Source organism: Bombus flavifrons, unplaced genomic scaffold, assembly GCF_040668555.2.
Source record: "Bombus flavifrons isolate JBK064 unplaced genomic scaffold, iyBomFlav1_principal scaffold0379, whole genome shotgun sequence".
Taxonomy (NCBI): Eukaryota; Metazoa; Arthropoda; class Insecta; order Hymenoptera; family Apidae; genus Bombus; species Bombus flavifrons.
The window spans coordinates 11,496-30,757 of record NW_027185123.1 but is presented as its reverse complement, the minus strand read 5'-3'; the positions used below and the strand labels follow the sequence as shown (position 1 = coordinate 30,757).

Genomic DNA, 19,262 nt, shown 5'->3' with positions numbered 1-19,262 from the left:
CGCCTGAAGACCCATACTTGAACATTTCTAAGCTAAAATATTCGACCAGCTTCTGGTTAGAGGTCCTTGGGTTTATTAGGCGCAATTAAAAACATGGAGAAAGCGGGTACGCAACCATTAGGAAAAACCGAATAGCTATCTATTAAAACAGGCTGGGTTTTCCCATGTACAAGGTCATTCATGAACCTCGTCGGTAGGAGGCTTCCGACTCATTCCTTCACGTATCAGCATGGGTCACAACCAATCGACATCGCGGATCGTTGCCCTCACTTTTCCTGACGAACAGCGTGAATAACGAATCCGCGTTCTTCATGCAAAGGGCACACCCACACCGAGCTTTCTTCCGTGCTAGCCTAAGGGCGACAGGTAGTAAGAAAAACAACTCTCCCGTCCACTAACATACGAAATTCGACTGTACGAACCTTGCTCTACTATTCATATCTATCTCATCTTCGTGCGACAAGTTGTTATCGACGATTTATATCTACTCAACAGTGTAGTTTAAGTGTTGGAAATATATATTTTATAATTCTGTGAATCACAGTGTTATATAAACTTAATCACCCCTATTATCCTAACGGAAATCAGGGGATCGATCAACTCGTGGTGTCGACTAGTATAATCGTAACGGGAATTTACGACTCCCGTTGACGTCTCTCCTCGCGATTGCGTCTCCCCGCGATTGGTCGAAATTACATGGTCCTTCGAGCCGGATTTCGCGCCATTAAAAAGTGCACTGACGAGTGACTATACAGTGTCACGTGAAATCCACATTCCAACGACTTAGGCAACTAACCAAAGGAGCTGCCCTCGGAAAGGAACTCCTTCCTCGCTCAGCACATACGCGAGCCGACACCGCACTGTAACGAGTAGCTACCGATTCCTAGATCAACGTCCATTTGATTAAGGTAAACTCGTTCCTACCATTGAACTCAAATATGGCTCAAGCTGAACCGATCAGCACGTTGCGGCGTAGACGAAGTGCCTTAGTCAGCCGATTTGCAACCACGAAGCGTCAACTCGAGGAATATGAAGCGTCTGGACGGGTAGACAAATACTACCTAATAGCTTGCCGTAATTCGTTCGGCGAAAATTGGCGAAAAATCAGCGCGGTGCAAGAGGAATTAGAAGCGTTAGATGAGGGGGAAATCGCTCGTGCAGATTCTTTATTGCGTGAGCATCATAAGATTGAAGTACAGATCCTGGACCTCTTCGACCGACTACCATCAACAACCCCTTCGCCAACAAAGACCCGCGATCCATGCGTGAAACCTGAGACGACACCAATCACTTTGCCAGAGGTCCGTTTGCCTCAATTCGACGGTGCCCTCGAGAACTGGACTTATTTCTACGACACGTTCTCATCCACAGTGGATCGGAATGAAAACTTAACAAACGTCCAAAAGTTCCAACATCTACGTTCATCTATAACTGGACGGGCCGCACGGAGCATACAATCCTTAGAACTCACAGAGGCCAACTATCCCATCGCGCTCAACACACTGAAGGAGAAATTTAATTGTGCCCTCCGGATCTGTATGCGTCATTGGGAATTACTGCGCAGTTATCCCGAAATAAAAAGGGAAACTCCAGAAGCCATTGAGGACTTGCTGGAAACCGTCAGCGTAAGTTTGAAAGCGCTCGAAAAGTTAGGACAGCCTGTAACATCAGATGTAGTGATTATTGAGTTGCTTGCGTCGAAATTACCTTCGTCCAGCATGCGTAAATTGCAACGCACGTTGCCAAACCAAGACGTGCATTCCTATCAACATCTGATGGACTTTCTGAAAACACGGGCAAACGGTAATCAGCTCCTTTCTAAATCAAAGGAAACTAAAAGGTCAACCCACAAACAACATCGTCATCGACAAAACATACCGCGTGGCCGAACCTTTGCCACAACCAGCAAGACATTAGTGTGCCCGACCTGCAGCGGACCCCACGTACTCAGACATTGTAAGGTCTTCAAAGCCAAATCGGCTGTAGAACGCTTTCAAATCGTAAAAGGGGCAGCGTTATGTATAAACTGCCTAGGCAGCGGACATTCGCTGACACAGTGTACAGCGAGTTCGTGTCATATCTGCGGGCAACGATACAACACCTACCTACACCGAGAGCAAACGCAGATCATTTCACGTTCGTCGAGTAGTCAGTCATCTAGCGGTCGATCGTCCAGCAATCGGTCGTCCAGCAATCGGTCGTCAAGCAGTCGGTCGTCTAGCGGTCGGTCATCGAGCGGTCGGTAGTCGAGCAATCGTTCATCGAGCGGTCGGTCGCCGGGCAGTCGTTCATCGCACAAACGATCTTCTAAGCGACAATCCCCACCTGGATCATCGAAGTCGCGTTCGTATCACAAGTCGAGACGGACATGTAGTGTGGTTCCTGGTGTCGGGTGCTTTCCTGAGATATAGAATCATATACAGCGCCCGGGCATCCCCAGAGCCATCGGAGTTGGGATACGCCCAACCAGCGCATATGGTACCGAGTACCTATGTTACCTCGATTAGTTAGGCCTGCAGGGGCTTTCACTCGTCTCAGGTGAAACGGGGCTTTTTCCGAGCCCTACCGTCTTCTCGGGACGGTATCCGGAGCAGGTGGGACGCTGCTCACCCGCCGAAGGCCTTTCGGGGGAACCATGTCCCCCTTAAATCGGCCCTCTTGCCAGCATTTGGCCACAACCACTGCCACCACGAGTCCATACCCATAATTGGCCGAGCCGAGGGCTCGCTACACCCTCAGGGCTAACGCTCGGCCGCCCGTGGTACCATTCTTAGTCAATGGTGGGACTGTTCTTTGTGGATGTACCGCCACGTCTCTGCTGCACGGCTATCCTGCTAACCGTCCTCGACAGACCCAGATGAGACTCACGTAAGCGGGAGTTGAGGAAATGTACCTCGGCGGCTCTCCCGACGGTCTCGCCCTTCGCTTCAGGATCGTGGGTGCGCTACTACCCAAGGCTCCGTGGTTAAGACTTAGTCTTACACCACGGCAACCTTCCTTGCGGTGTACATAGAGGACTCACGTAAGCGGGACGCTTGTCCCGACGGTCCTCCCTGGCTGCGGGAACGTGGGTTTGCCAGCCCCCATAGAATCTTCCCGGAAGCATACATATTCGGCTCCTAAAGACTCGAAAGTTCCTGAGTCAAGCTCCCCACGGACCAAGGGCACCGCCATACACACCTTGTCCAAGTCCCAACCAGAGCAAAACTGACTAGCTAAACAGACTACAGAAAGGTGGACCGTATTGGAAAATACATCTCCAAACGGCATACTACATCATGATCTACTGGTCACAGCACAGATCGATGTGCTAGACAAAAGGGCCTCACCAATCCGAGCCAGAGCTTTGCTAGATACCGGATCTAGTATGAATTTCATGACTGAGAAATTCGCAAAATCCCTCGGTATGAAACGAAGGAGATGTTCGGTTCCAATCGGCACCCTCGATGACTTGACTACAATTGCCAAGAGCCAGATCACGGCCACCATTGTTTCTGTGGATGGCAAATATGAACGTATAGTAACGTTCTTAATAATCCCAACAATATCGGCAGTCGTTCCAGATCAACCAATCGATAGGTCTGTCATTCAGCTACCCAAAAATCTAAGATTAACCGACCCAGCATTTCATCGACCAGGCCCGATCGACATATTATTAAGTTCGGGACCAACCTTAGCATCCTTTTGCGTCGGGCAGATCAAAATATCCCAAATCCACCGATACGGAGTTGTGTTTGCAAAAGACTCGATTCGGTTGGGTTATCGGGGGGAGCCCGCCAGCTCACGCGGGTATCCACTCCTTTCACGTCACCACCACCGACATACAAGCGGATCTCGCACGTTTTTGGGAAATCGATGAGGGACCACCTACCACGCATTTCTCAGAGGCGGAATTACAATGTGAGGAGCATTTCCGCAACCATGTCCAACGCAACAAGGAAGGGCGATACGTCGTCGCCCTGCCATTCAACGAGAAGCTTCCCACGCTGGGGACGTCAAGGTCCGTTGCCATGAGTAGACTCGCCTCGCTCCATCGCCGATTCCAACGCGACAAGCAATTCGAAGCCGCGTATAGTGCGGCGATCCAAGAGTATCTAGACTTGGGTCACATGACGAAGATCACGCCTGACCTTACCACAACCAACGGTTATTATTTGCCTCATCACGGCGTGATAAAGGAATCGAGTGATACTACGAAACTCCGAGTTGTTTTCGACGAATCAGCAATCAGCACTATCGGAGTCTCCCTCAACGACATTCTACATACAGGACCTAAATTACAGGAAGATCTAATTGAAATTCTATTGAGATTCCGGTCCCATCAATATGTTCTAACGGGTGACATTGAGAAGATGTATCGACAAATCCTCGTACGCCCAGAAGATCGTAAATATCAACTGATTCTATGGCGTAATTCCAACGGGGAGGTCGATACCTATCAACTTAACACCATGACGTTCGGACTATCAGCTGCCCCATACTTGGCCCTCCGATGCCTCAAACAATTAGCAGATGACGAAGGACATCGAATCCTGCGAGCAGCAGCGGTTGTGCAGCGCGATTTCTATGTCGACGACGCCCTCACCGGAGCCGACACAAAGGAAGAATTACTATCGGTAAGACACGAACTCACAGACCTTCTCAGATCGGCCGGCTTACACATCCGGGAATGGGCATCCAATGACAAGGACATATTGCGAGGACTATCAGAAAGAGATACCAATAGAAGACTACAATTGGGCGAGTCACAGACGTTGAAAACTTTAGGCATCTATTGGGATTCTCAGGAAAACGCAATCCTTTACTCAGTTGAACCCACAGCGACCATCACTCGTGTCACTAAACGATCAATGAGTTCCGTGACAGCCCGAATTTATGATCCACTTGGTTTGCTCGCGCCAGTGATTGTCAAAGCAAAAATATTGCTTCAACGCGTCTGGGCATTAAAACTTGATTGGGATGAATCCCTACCAGCAGAGTTGCATACTGAATGGGATCGATATCATATCCAACTACCCTTGCTTAATGATATTCGGTTCCCTCGTAAAACCTTAATCAAGGCAGCTAATCATATACAGTCACACGGCTTCTGCGACGCCATTGAAAAGGCATACGGAGCATGTGTCTATCTACGCAGTACCAATCCGGAGGGACACACACAAAGTCAGATACTCACTGCTCGATCTAAGGTCGCGCCACTGAAATCGTTGACAATCCCACGACTCGAGTTAAGCGGAGCATTACTCCTCGCCTCACTTATGTCCTTGATAAAGAAGTCCCTTACTATAAATGTTTCTCGCATTGTGTATTGGACGGATTCTACTATAGTGCTTCAGTGGATCAAGTCCTCGCCACACACATTGAAAACCTTTGTGGCGAACCGCGTAGCCGAGATCCAGACGAAAACAAACATCGACGATTGGCGTCATGTGCCCACCAACGACAATCCAGCAGATCTCATCTCCCGCGGGCAGACTCCCAAGGAATTTCTGCGCCCGACCATCTGGAAAAACGGACCCGAATGGCTCAAATAACAAGAGGAAAACTGGCCGATCTCGATCCCCACGCCGCTGGGAGAACTCCCAGAACGAAAGAAGACGATATGCCTAACAACGAGTACCATCGATAATACACTCCTCCATAGATATTCGTCCTGGACAAGACTAATAAGAGTCGTCACTTGGTGTCTTCGATGGAGATATAAACAGAACCGATCCTCCCATCTAACAACAGACGAATTAACCACCGCACACAATAAATTGATAAAGGTAATCCAATCCCGACACTTCGCGGCGGAAATTCGGACACTGCAGAAAGATCGAGGCAAGGACGTTGGAGGAAAACTACAGCCACTAAATCCATTCCTCGACGAAGAGGGGATACTACGCGTCGGAGGACGACTAACCAACTCCGCTATCCCATTCAGGCAAAAGCATCCAATTATTTTGCCGAAATCGACAATAACCGAAATCATTATAAACCAAGAACATCGAAACAACCACCACACAGGGACACAAGCTACACTATACGCCGTGAGACTACGCTATTGGCCGATCGACGGCCGCAGCCAAGTGTGGCGCACTATCAAAAGGTGCGTCCGTTGCTGCAGAGCTAATCCTCCACCAGTAGAGTACTTGATGGGGGATTTACCAGAGGCGCGTATTACCGAATCGCGCCCGTTTACGAACGTCGAAATCGACTACAGCGGTCCGCTCTATATCAAAGAGAGAAGGAATCGCAACCGCAGTAAAGTCAAGGTATACGCTGCCATATTCGTCTGTCTGGCAACAAAAGCTGTCCACATCGAGTTAGTCAGCGATCTAACTACCGACGCATTCCTGGCCGCTCTACGCCGATTCATCTCCCGACGAGGATACTGCGCAACCATCCTAACCGACAATGGCACCAATTTCGTCGGAGCTAATCGGGAATTGCAAGAACTCCGAATCCTACTGCAGTCCGACGACCTCAAGGAAAAGGTGCAGAATTTTCTCGCCGACCGACAGATACAATGGCGTTTCAACCCCCCAAACTCACCATATTTTGGTGGTTTATGGGAAGCCGCCGTGAAATCGTTCAAACGTCATCTCATCCGCGTCGTCGGCACGGACCTCTTGACCTTTGAGCACCTTAACACCCTTGTGATTGAGATTGAAGCAATTCTCAATTCACGCCCACTGACTCCCATCTCATCCGATCCGAAAGATCCCCCTGTCCTCACTCCCGGTCACTTTCTAATCGGTGATACATTAACGAGTTTACGGGAGCGTGATTTCAGGACAGTTCCATCAGGCCGGTTATCAAGTTGGCAGCGCATCCACCAGATCAAGCAGTACTTCTGGAGCAGATGGAATCGAGAGTACCTCAACGAGCTGACCCGCCGCAACAAATGGGACAAGGGAAAACATGACAGCCGTGAAGGCACCGTAGTAATCCTCAGGGAGGATAACGTCCCATCTATGCAGTGGCCTTTGGGCCGCGTAATCAAGGTCCATCCAGGAGTCGACGGAATCATACGGACCGCTACCGTGCAGACGGCAACGAGTATCCTGGACCGTGGTGTCAAAAGATTGGTCCCCTTACCCATTCAACCAGAAACAGATGAATCCGAACACCCACCCGGAGCGAAGGAAATGGACAAACGACGCACCTGACTCCACAGCCAGAATTTGATCGGTGCCCTCTCAACGGGGGGAGGATGTTACGTCGCCTAAAACATCGGCGCTGCAGCTCTCGCGACCGTGCAGCCGACGGCCTGCGTAACGTCATTTCGACCCTCAATAAACCTAAGGACCCACCATAACTTGTCTGTTTCTTTGTATTGTGTCAACATGGGTCTTCAGGCGATCCGTTGTCTTGAAAGATTTCTTAAGGCTAAAAATATTTTCCACGCACATCTGGTTTTTAGAGAGGTCCTTGAGTTTATTAGGCGCAATTAAAAACACGGAGAAAGCGGGTACGCACCCATTAGGAAAAACCGAATAGCTATCTATTAAAACAGGCTGGGTTTTCCCATGTACAAGGTCATTCATGAACCACGTCGGTAGGAGGCATCCGACTCATTCCTTCACGTATCAGCATGGGTCACAACCAATCGACATCGCGGATCGTTGCCCTCACTTTTCCTGACGAACAGCGTGAATAACGAATCCGCGTTCTTCATGCAAAGGGCACACCCACACCGAGCTTTCTTCCGTGCTAGCCTAAGGGCGACAGGTAGTAAGAAAAACAACGTCGAAGTCTAGCATCTAACTCTCCCGTCCACTAACATACGAAATTCGACTGTACGAACCTTGCACTACTATTCATATCTATCTCATCTTCGTGCGACAAGTTGTTATCGACGATTTATATCTACTCAACAGTGTAGTTTAAGTGTTGGAAATATATATTTTATAATTCTGTGAATCACAGTGTTATATTAACTTAATCACCCCTATTATCCTAACGGAAATCAGGGGATCGATAAACTCGTGGTGTCGATTAGTATAATCGTAACGGGAATTTACGACTCCCGTTGACGTCTCTCCTCGTGATTGCACCTCCCCGCGATTGGTCCAAATTACAACATACAAAATTAAATTTAATGTTCAGCTGGACAAATTGTACAGTGCAAAATAAAAAAAACGAGAATAAAGAAAGGAAAATAAAATAAAAAAAAAGAATAAAAGAACAAAAATAAAACAAAATAAAATAGAAAAAAAGATAAATTTAAGATATCTTTTAAACTAATCATTTTTCAAGTCAAGTACTTGTATACCCATCTATAGAGAATTAAAAACTGCATCGAATAGCGTCTAAAAAATGCATCGTACCATTTACATCTGAAAATCATGGAATTGAACTAATCCGTGAGATTGTGATGTTTTTATTTTTGGCAATAAAATAAAAAATACAAAATGAAATAAATAAAATGCAGCAATCGAACAATACCCTATTGTGTAATTACAGCTTAACATGTACAGCTTTTCCCTGTATCTTATTATTACATTGAATTGCATAATGACACATGATTAAGAGAATTAGTTTCTTCCCTGTAGTGAATTCTCTAACAAAAATTATTTTTAAAAAAATTTGTTTAATCTTTATGTTTTATTTTTTACTTTTTTAGTCTTTATAGTTGTCGTCACAGTTGCCACATAAAAAAGTATTTTTTCAAATTTCACCTCGGATAAACCAACAATTATCTCCAATAGAAAACTGTCAAGTTTTTGAAATGAGCAAACGTTTCAAAATTCTGCTTTTTGCAGCTGTACGATAAATGAACGTTACTTAACTTCAATAGTATTGCGCAGGCAAACAGAAAAAAAAGCTAAATAAGAACCGTCAAAAATATGACAACGAATTGCTATCTTCATCGAACGCGATAAATTTTAATGCTGCGCGTTTTCTTTACAGACAATGAAAAATGATTCTCAATTATTGGTGACTGACAGAAAAAACAATTTTTCTCTGAGAAGCTGTTGCAATGGCGCTAATTTATGTGCTTTTATAATTATTCAATGGACGTCGAGTGGCAATTCAATCTTCATTAGTATGTCGATAATTCTTGATAAAAATGGTTATGAGAGAAGTAATATCTCTTCGAGAATTAATCACGGTAAATTAACGATTAGTGACAATTACACGACTGTATCTACCGTACGAGTAAAATCTAGCGATGTTCTGTCGTTTCTCAAGTGATACAAATGTACATCAATGTAATATAAATGATAAATATTTTCTCGAAATATCGGGACAAAAATATAGGACAGAAAAGACAACCTCATGGAACTAGCGAGAATGTGAGACAATTGAGAGATAGAGGTAAGATCAAACGAACCGCCTTTTATGGTAGCCCAGTAACGTACGTAGCGGAAAAATTACCGGTGGATTTTAACTCTTACGTCGGGCGACCCTCTAGCTAGACCAGGCCGCGTGCCAGACGAATCCAGATGTCCGCTCACCCGTACTGCGTACCCTCAATAGTCTTAAGGACCCGTCATAAATCCCACGAATTTGCTAGCTAAGGTCCTTCAGACCGAACCAATGTCCTTTTTTTTATCGCTTCTTAACGACTATTGTCTACTACGGCTTGACAAGGGAAAGTTGATTTTTCTCACGTATGAGGCCTCCCACTTGCGACTTTATCTCGAGGGCGGTTAGCATCCTTCCTCACCCACCACCATAGCAAATAACCAATTAACAACGAAGCCTATTTCCCTCACTCTCTTAGCCAAAATCGTCACCGACAAATCCGATAGTCCCGTGCGCTAGACACATCCATCCTTAGCTATCCTCCGCCACAGCATCATCACCGAACTTCACTGATCTTCCATCTTTCATGCAGTCAACACCCTTTGACCGGGTTTACACCCGTAGATCAGGCACTTACTTATCTTATACATACGCACCAGCGCAACTATCTTCTTTACAAAGTTGCTGGAATAAACTGCGATTTATAACTAATTATATCAGTGTCATATTCAATTAAACCACCTATATTATCCTAATCGAAATAGGAGATCGATCATTTCGTGGCGTCGATTATCTAATCGTAACGGCAATTTACGACTCCCGTTGGCGTGCTTCCTCGCGATCGCGTCTCTCCGCGAGTGATCGAACACGATCAGAAGTGCGGAATCAGTCGGGGCAAACAATTAGTGATTATAGAAGACGTTTCAGTTGTGGCAGTGCGGATCATTTAAATGCTAAGTGTCCGGGGAAAGAAAAAGGTGCTAAGTGCTCTAAATGCTTATTTTTGGCTGCAATACTGAGCATTAATCTAATTGCGTCAAACCGAGCAACGGGACTAAAGGTTTTCTTATCATCTGTGCCTTCTTTCTGTGAACACCCTTTTATTAAAAGTCGCGTTTTCTATCGTTCCGAGTTGTCCGGATTTATCTTTACCTTCCTTAAGGTTGGTTGGTTAAAACCAACCTATTACTAACTACCTTCTGATCTTTTGGTTTTCCTACAAGAATCCACGTCTTATTTTCATGGTGCGATTTCATTTCATCATTCATAGCCGTTTTCCATAACTCGTTCTTTTCGGATCTCATCGCTTCGTTAAAATCCACCGCTACGTACGTTACTGGGCTACCATGAAAGTCGGTTCGTTTGATCTTACCTCTATCTCTCAATTGTCTCACATTCTCGCTAGTTCCATGATGTTGTTTTTTTTCCTATATTTTTGTCCCCATAATTCGAGAAAATATTTATCATTTATATTACATTGATGTACATTTGCATCATTGGGAAACGACAGAATATCGCTAGATTTTACTCGTACAGTAGGTACAGTCGTGTAATTATCATTAATCATTAATTTTCCGTGAGTAATCCACGAAGAGATATTACTTCATCTCATAACCATTTTTAGCAAGAATTATCGACACACTAATGAAGATTGAATTGCCACTCGGCCTCCATTGAATATTTATAAAATCACATAAATTAGCGCAATTACAATAGCTTCTCGGAGAAAAATTGTTCTTTCTGTTAATCACCAATAATAGAGAAACATTTTTCATTGTCTGTAAAGAAAACGCGGTGCATTAAAATTTATCACGGTCGATAAAGATAGCAATACGTTGTCATATTTTTGACGGTTTTCATTTAGCTTAAATAACGTTCATTTATCGTACAGCTGTAAAAAGCAGAAATTTGAAACGCTTGCACAATTCAAAAACTTGACAATTTTCTATTGGAAATAATTGTTGGTTTATAAGAGGTGAAATTTGAAAAAATACTTTTTTATGTGGCAACTGTGACGATAACTATAAAGACTAAAAAAGTAAAAAATAAAATATACGGATTAAACAATTTTTTTTAAAATAATTTTTATTAGAAAATTCACTACAGGGAAGAAACTAATTCTCTTAATTAGGTATCATTATGCAATTGAATGTAATAATAAGATACAGGGAAAGGCTGTACATGTTAAGCTGTAATTACACAATAGGGTATTGTTCGATTTCTGCACTTTATTTATTTCATTTTGTATTTTTAATTTTATTGCCAAAAATAAAAACATCAAAAGCTCGCGGATTAGTTCAATTCCAAGATTTTCAGATTTAAATAGTACGATGCATTTTTAAACGCGATTCGATGCAGTTTTTATTTATCTACAGAAGAGTATACAAGTACTTGATTTGAAAAATGATTACTGCAAAGTATATCTTAAATTTAACTTATTTTTTATTCTATTTTGCTTTATTTTTGTTTTTTATTCTTTTTTTTATTTTATTTTCCTTTCTTTATTCTTTTTTTTTTTATTTTGCACTTTACAATTTGTCCAGCTGAACATTGAATTTAATATTGTATGTCTTGTGTGAATGGGAAGGAAGGATAAGAGAGAGTTAACAAGTTTTTAATCTTTCAGTAGTTTTTATTCACTAAGAGTCCTGACTAAGAATATACAATGCAGTACAAATATATACAGAAATATACAAATATCCACATAAAACTGTACATACAATCATACATACAAAACCATACATAAAAAACCAGACATACAAAACCATACATACAAAACCATACATACAAAACTATACATACAAAACTATACATACAAAACTATTCATACAAAACTATACATACATTGATTATTATACATAGGAAAAATAGAGTGACAAGAGTATCGATTATTGGGGATCGAGGTATCCCAACTCCAGCCAGTATGCTGCCATATCTCTTGCGGTTTCTCCCGGCTCTCGGTCCAGCAGCAACCTTGCAGTTATTGCTTCTCCCGGAGAAGGATCGATGTTGACTAGGCTCCCTGTCCGTCGCAACATGGTGAATTGGGCCACTCGATGTCTCTTCGCTTGGATCGGTTGTTCTCGTACACCTGGCAGGACGATTTTTCTAGCCCACGGTGCCATTTTTGCCAAATTCCGTGGCAGCAGCCGTATTGAACTGAGACATTGCTCGCTTTCTAACCCCCAATCGATTAGAAACACGATGTAGCCAGTCATGGTCCGTTGTAAAAGGATGGCTCTTTCCCAAGCGCTAGCTTCCTTAAAATCTACTAGCACGGCGACTAGCATGCCTGCTCTTAAACTTTTCGCCTTCGGCAAGTACTCCATGGGATGTTCCATCATCTCCAAATTGAGTGTTTTGGTTATCTTCGGACATCCAACCAAACGAACCCACATGGTGGTAAGTGATTCGACTCGAACTACCCGGACAGGAACTCCTTCTCGGAACCGATCGTTTGTGCGTTGTAAAATCTCCATGTTTTACAAATCTTCGAAAAAATTTCGAATTTTAATGTTCGACTATACTGAGCTGCCTAGTTGACGTGTCTAGCACGGATGATGCTCTGGCTCCGCCGGGAATCGGACCCCCTTTATATACCTGCAGCGCCGACCCTGAAGACTTACTCGGTCACCGCTTGAACTAAACGCACTTTTTCGTTTGTCTTGTTTCACACTTTTCTTGTCCTCGCAATATTTTATAACAATGTTGACAGTATATACAGGCAGAATATATAATATATTTTTGATACACAAGTGTCAGATATCAATTATTGTTTTCCGTTAAAATAAATATACCATAATTAGATGCTCTTTTTAACATTCCGATCCGCATTCTTAGAATATTTTAGAACTTTTAACCTGAAAATGTCGCTGGAAAATAGAAAACGAACAATTTGAAAAGCACTAGCATCTTGATTGTGAAAATTATGACGTGGGTGTATGCGCTTTGCCCTGCTTTAAAATATATAACACTCAATTGTATTATTCATTATTAAGGTAAATTATTAAAGTTCAAGTGTATGCATCATACCCTTAAGAAACGGTAAACCGATTCTTTGCAAGTTTTCTTCAAAGAGATACGCGATACGACTTGTTGGATTGAAGGGTTTCTTTTCTTCTTTCGTTTCTTCTCCTTTTTTTCTATTTGCTCCTTTGTTTCTCTTTGGTCGTCACTAGTTTTCGTTTTAGTGGCGAAGAGAAATAGTTGGAACGAATTTGATTTGCGGAGTTTAAACTCGGCTCTTCGCTGATATCCGATTCGTAGTTTGGTGATTGACAATTATTGGAGTGGTGAACAACGCGTTGTATTTCATGTATTTTATGGAAGACTGCTTTTTAAATTCAATATATACGAAATTCCCATAACCTCTCGTATCGAATAGATGGAATTTTATATATAGTTCAATTTTCTTACTTGTATAAATACGAAAGTTTTTATTTTGGTACTTTATCTTCTCTGGATTATGAATTAGTCCGAAACTCTTTCCGACAACTTCCTCTCGCGAAATAAAAAATCCTTGCTATAGAAAATCGTAGAAAATAAATTTTCTATATTAATCCTCCTTCGCTATCAATTAAAATTTCGTTATTGATTAAAAACCAAACCAGACGGAAACCAAATGTCCACTCGTCCTTACTGCGTACCCTCAATATTCTCAAGCACCCTCCATAAATCCAAGGAATTTCCTAGTCGAGGTCCTTCAGACCGAACAAATATCCTATATCTAAATCGCCTTCTAAAGAGTATTGTCTACTACGGCTTGACACGGGAAAGTTGATTTTTCTCACGTATGAGGCCTCCCACTTGCGACTTTATCTCGAGGGCGGCTAAGGCACATCCTAGTCCACCAACCTTCTTTTATAAAATCAGAAGCAATGCCTACTGCCCTCACTTTCCTAACCAAAATTGTCATCAACAAATCCGATGTTCCCTCGCGTTAGACGCACCCACAACTAGCTTTCCTCCTATACAGCATCGTCACTTAAACTTACTTCTCCCACGACATCAGGAGGGTCAAGTCAACTACTTCTCCTGCTACATCAGGAGGGTCGCTGAATTGTTTCCTAAAGTTTATTGTCCACCACGGGTTCTCGCAAATAAATGAACGATGCGCTATCGTACTGCATGACACAATCTGAAACGAATTCTTAAAAACCTCTGCACTAAAACGATTAAATTCGTCAAAAACGTTATTTTTTTGACATTACCATAGTAGTGTGCTACATCACCTATATCGAAATAAAATAAATTCATTTTTACTATAACATATTGGAAGAGAATAAAATATTGTTCATGTACCATCGGTTTTTTACAATAAGCATTAACTTCTTAGGAACGTTTCGAGTTGAAAAATATTATAGCAATTGAGGGCCTTGCAGAAAAGTAAGAGTTTCAATTTTAGAACGGTTCCTTAGGATTATTACGGGTCCGAGTAAATATATTGCACAAATAGCGACCACCCTGACTGATGGACTATGGTTTATGGTCGGACTGTCACGGTACGTAAGAACGGAATAGCAGCGATGAATGATGCATCCATTATTGGAATTTCCTGCTTCGTTCCGAACGATTAATTTCCCAATTTCTAAATCCCTACAAACGAGGAAAATTTTCACTATTAATATAGACGGTAGTCGTAAACATCTGAATAACTGCGAATTATTGCACACCGTAGATTATACAAATATCTTGATGATTGCGTGTATATATATGTGCATTTGTATTGCAGATTAAGAATTGTACTTTCTCTGACCACCAATAAATTACGACAACTAAGGGTGATCATAGGAACCTATCAAAAAAAAAAAAAAAAAAAAAAAAAAATAAAATTGCGAGATATTTATGCAAAACACACACAAATGTAAATTAATACGTTCGAATTTCAAATTGTCCTTTCGAATCGCATCGCAAGCAACGTAAGCTCTAGATATCGATGAATCTGGCAAACAAATATGGTTCGCGGGGCTTAGTACACAATCCTGTTTGTGCATAATCGTGAACTGCAGCTTGTGGTCAAAATGCACAGCGAAATGGAATTACGGTGCACGTAGTGGAAAGCGTGGAACAAACGGTAGCGAGAAGATAAGTGTTCGTCCATCTCTACCAGAATATTAAATATAAAATAACCATTAAAGCGGAAAGTCGAATTATTCTATTGAGTCTCTGTTTTGAAATTTTTTACTCTCCGTTCTGACTTCCCATCCATTAGTTCATTTCATCGGTCGAAATGCAGATTCTTAATTAATCAATTAATCTTCTACATGTAAATTGTAACTTTTTGTGGAATTAAATGGAGAATCGTTCCTGGTCGTTGAACATTGATCAAGAATTTTCTAGGAAAAACTTTTGTAATGGAATTTAAATACCGAGGCTAAACATGACTAAATACGGACAGTAAATATTTGAAATATTTAATAAGAACAGGATTCTTTAGAAATACATTAAATTTCAAAATAAGTAAAAGCAGAATGACGAAATTAAATATATAATGACATATAACTTATCGAAATATAAATATTTCTTTTGATAAAAGGTTGCACGTTTGATTAATATTTTTCAAATGGTTTGAGCAATCAAATTGAATTGTTATTAGTTTCGATATATGTATATGTATAATTTTAATCGCTTAAATATTGTTACGCCACGAGGTTTACAATAGGCCATATTTCTAACCGTCGCTCGCGGTCCTGCAGTGTCGCAGACGAATCGTCTTATCTGCCCGACGGAAGATATACAATGTATCGACGAGCGCATACTTGTCACCAAATCCATATTTTTTATTTTCGCACGGAGATGCAAAAACCGTTGAAAACGCATAAGCGATTCACGATATCAAATTGCATGAAAATATAATAATTGTTTATTATAAACTGTCTGTAATTTTTTACCGAAACTTTTCCCGTTTATGAAATATCTTTATCCCGTTTTTTCTAATGCTATCTTCCCATTATATTTTTGAGTGCATTATATATCACTATCGATAAAAAAGATCGCCAAAAAGCATCGCAACTTCCAATGTTCTAACATCTTCAGAATATCCGATCGCGTTAATATCCATAAAAATTTCCGTTAATATGTTTCAATTATTTCGTTTATACCGTAAGATTCTCAGATTCGTTCAAACAAGTTGGAGAATCCAGTTCTACGTCTACATATCAGAAACGATACGTATGGATTAGACGATGATGCGTAACTAGCGAACCTTTACGGGTCACGCGTAAGTTCAACGTGTCTAGAGAAAAACTTGTCGATAAAAATAGTGGAAATGCCGCGCCGGAACGATTGTGCTTCGATGGTGGACCAATTCGTGGCCCGATCAATCGATAAACGAGCCCCTCGGACGGGGCAAATTGATTAATCCCACCTTTTATAAAGTTATTAAATTCGCATTGTCTGGTTATTGAAATTAGCGTTCGATAACGCAAAAGGAAATGCTTCTTTTCATAAATTTAACATGAAGGAATAGCGTAAAAAATAAAATACGATTGAAACGAATATCCAACATCTATCTTAAGGAAACTGCATATATTTCAAAACAAAGATACCTTCCTTCTACCTTGAAATAACTTTACGCTGTTCCTGTGATTTCTTTAAACGTGAAAGTGACAAGAGCAAAATGATCATTTCCCATAACAATTCTGACTTGGTCGTTTAAGAAGTTAAACGGCGCGAACTTTTGAAGTTCTCTTACGCGAATGAGAGCTCGCAATGCCAAGGGATGCGTGCGACCTTTTTGCAGATTACGAGCCGTGAATGAGCCATCGAATGTGTACATCATTTACTACGTAAAAGCGTGATTCAATTTGAGAAAAATCGAGCTTTCAAGTAACTTATGCTGGAACGGGAATATTGGAAGCAGAAAATTATCAAGTACCTCGTTTTCTTCCTCTACGATTTAGTTAGTACAAGAGGCGTATTTCGAGAAGTTATTAACTAATTAATTGATAAATAAGGAAAGTCGAGTTCTCGGGAAACTTCTGTTTGAACTGAAAAGTTCCAGGAAACGAATGGTTAATCAAATAGTGTTTTTCCTTTACGCTTCACTTGCAGCGACGAAAAATACGTTTTAACGATACGTCTAGCTAAACGACAGATGCATGTACTTTCGGCAGAATTGCCCTTCAGATTTTAGCGTATTACGTTTTCCTAATATAAATAGAAAAAAAGCGAAATACGTTTCCACTGTAAAGTCATAGGATCTTATTTTCATACGAACACTCGCTCTTCCTTTATTGACTATACATAATCCGATGGACATATCAGACCACATGACATTTCTAGCATCGGAAAACGGAAGAAAAAGTGTAACCAAGAGAAACGTACCTTAATGTCATCTGACGACACGACAAGCCTGCTCACGGTGAGCAGCTGTATCTCAGTCTTGTGCCGGTACACACGCCGGTTGTTACATCTTATACACATTGTGTAATGCACACTACGTGTTGTACACGATTTCACCTCGCAATAATTCCGTAGCAAGAACAGGTCGTAAAAACACGCCTTTCTCTCTCTCACTCCAGCGAATACAATACGTTTGAAGAACTTCCACTAACTTCGCGAGATATGTATTACAATATGTATATACAAACACACACGTATATGTACATGGCTTACAAACACTTAACTGATCTTGAGATTTTAAGATTTACGCGTAAGAGGTTGGCCAACGTGGTCAACCAGCGACAAAGCGAATAACTATTGGATTTATTAACTGGATGTTTGGTGGATAGTCGTAGACGACGATATAAGAGAACCGGGAGTCCCTGCGAACTCACGGACAACTCGGATGTTCACGTCAAGACGGTCGAATCGAATCTGAGCCAGCAGTAGCGCGCCGATGAAAATAGCACAGTACCGAGACAGCTCTGTCCTCCTCATGCAGATGCTCTACTCTTTATCTGGTCGAGCGCGCTCTATACCCCACCGCCGCGACCGTGATGCTTCAAGCTGACCGTCCAATCACGACGTTGCATTTCTCCGTGCCGTAATTCCCCGGAGAAGAGATTGTTCGGAACGAAGCGCGAACGTGAACAATACGAACTACCTGTAGTGTCGGCTTCGCTCGATATTATTATCGTTATTGTTAGAAGATGTAAATACGCACAGACTGCGCGCAATACGCGAAAGTATATCGAGTATTAGAAGTAGAATGTAATATCGGGAAAATAACATTATAATTATTCTCGATAATTAATGATGATGATGATTTATTTACAATAAATGGATTATACAGATGTTGATTAAACAGAAGAACGGGGGTTGTTTAACGTAAACTAATCACAATAACGTGCTATAATCTAGACAACTCAATGGTTAACACGCAACTCTCGTCATAACGGATCCAACGCTCTCTCTCTCTCTCTCTCTCACTCTATCTCTTTCTCTCTCTCTCTCACGTGCACCACGTTCCCACGAAGACGCTAGCAACACTACCTCGACAAGGCAACTCGCACTCCCTGACTTCTCCATCGACACTGACTGTTCTAGCATCCCTTTGTCTTTTCTTAGGGCCACCACGCACGTGTTGCGCAGACACTCGTTGCCAGGGTCACGTAGGCCTTTTCTACGAATCTATTCAACTGAAGGACCGACGCCTCGGCTCTCGCGACATTGTTTATATTTTGCCCGATATCTTTTAGGCCTTTTGTCCACGATACTACAATAATACAGCGCTCTCTTTTTCTATGTAACAAACCTTTCGTCATAAAACGAATTTAAACGAGATAATCACTTTGGCGCCATTATGGTTATTACAGAAATCCATGATGTTGTTTTTTTTTCCTTTATTTTTATTATTTTTTTACTCGTGCAGTAGATACAGTCGTGTAATTATCATTAATCATTAATTTACCGTGAGTAATCCACGAAGAGATATTACTTCATCTCATAACCATTTTCAGAAACAAACTCTCCACGATAGAGCAAATGCACAGACTCACAAATGAAATAATACTAGCATTAGAAAACAAACAATACTGCACAGCCCTCTTTATGGACATCGAGAAAGCATTTGACAAAATAAA

At 41.8% G+C, this 19,262-nt stretch overlaps 2 protein-coding genes across 2 annotated transcripts; both read left to right on the top strand.

Annotated features, from left to right (window-relative positions):
• Positions 1-938: 938 nt before the first annotated feature.
• LOC138189556 (uncharacterized) lies at positions 939-5,534 on the top strand. Its single transcript, XM_069131567.1, has 3 exons — positions 939-1,956; positions 3,297-3,579; positions 3,698-5,534. The coding sequence occupies exons 1-3, from the start codon at positions 939-941 to the stop codon at positions 5,532-5,534; spliced, it is 3,138 nt and encodes a 1,045-aa protein (XP_068987668.1).
• Positions 5,535-6,137: 603 nt separating this feature from the next.
• LOC138189555 (uncharacterized) lies at positions 6,138-7,154 on the top strand. Its single transcript, XM_069131566.1, has one exon. The coding sequence runs from the start codon at positions 6,138-6,140 to the stop codon at positions 7,152-7,154; it is 1,017 nt and encodes a 338-aa protein (XP_068987667.1).
• The last annotated feature ends 12,108 nt before the right edge of the window (positions 7,155-19,262 follow it).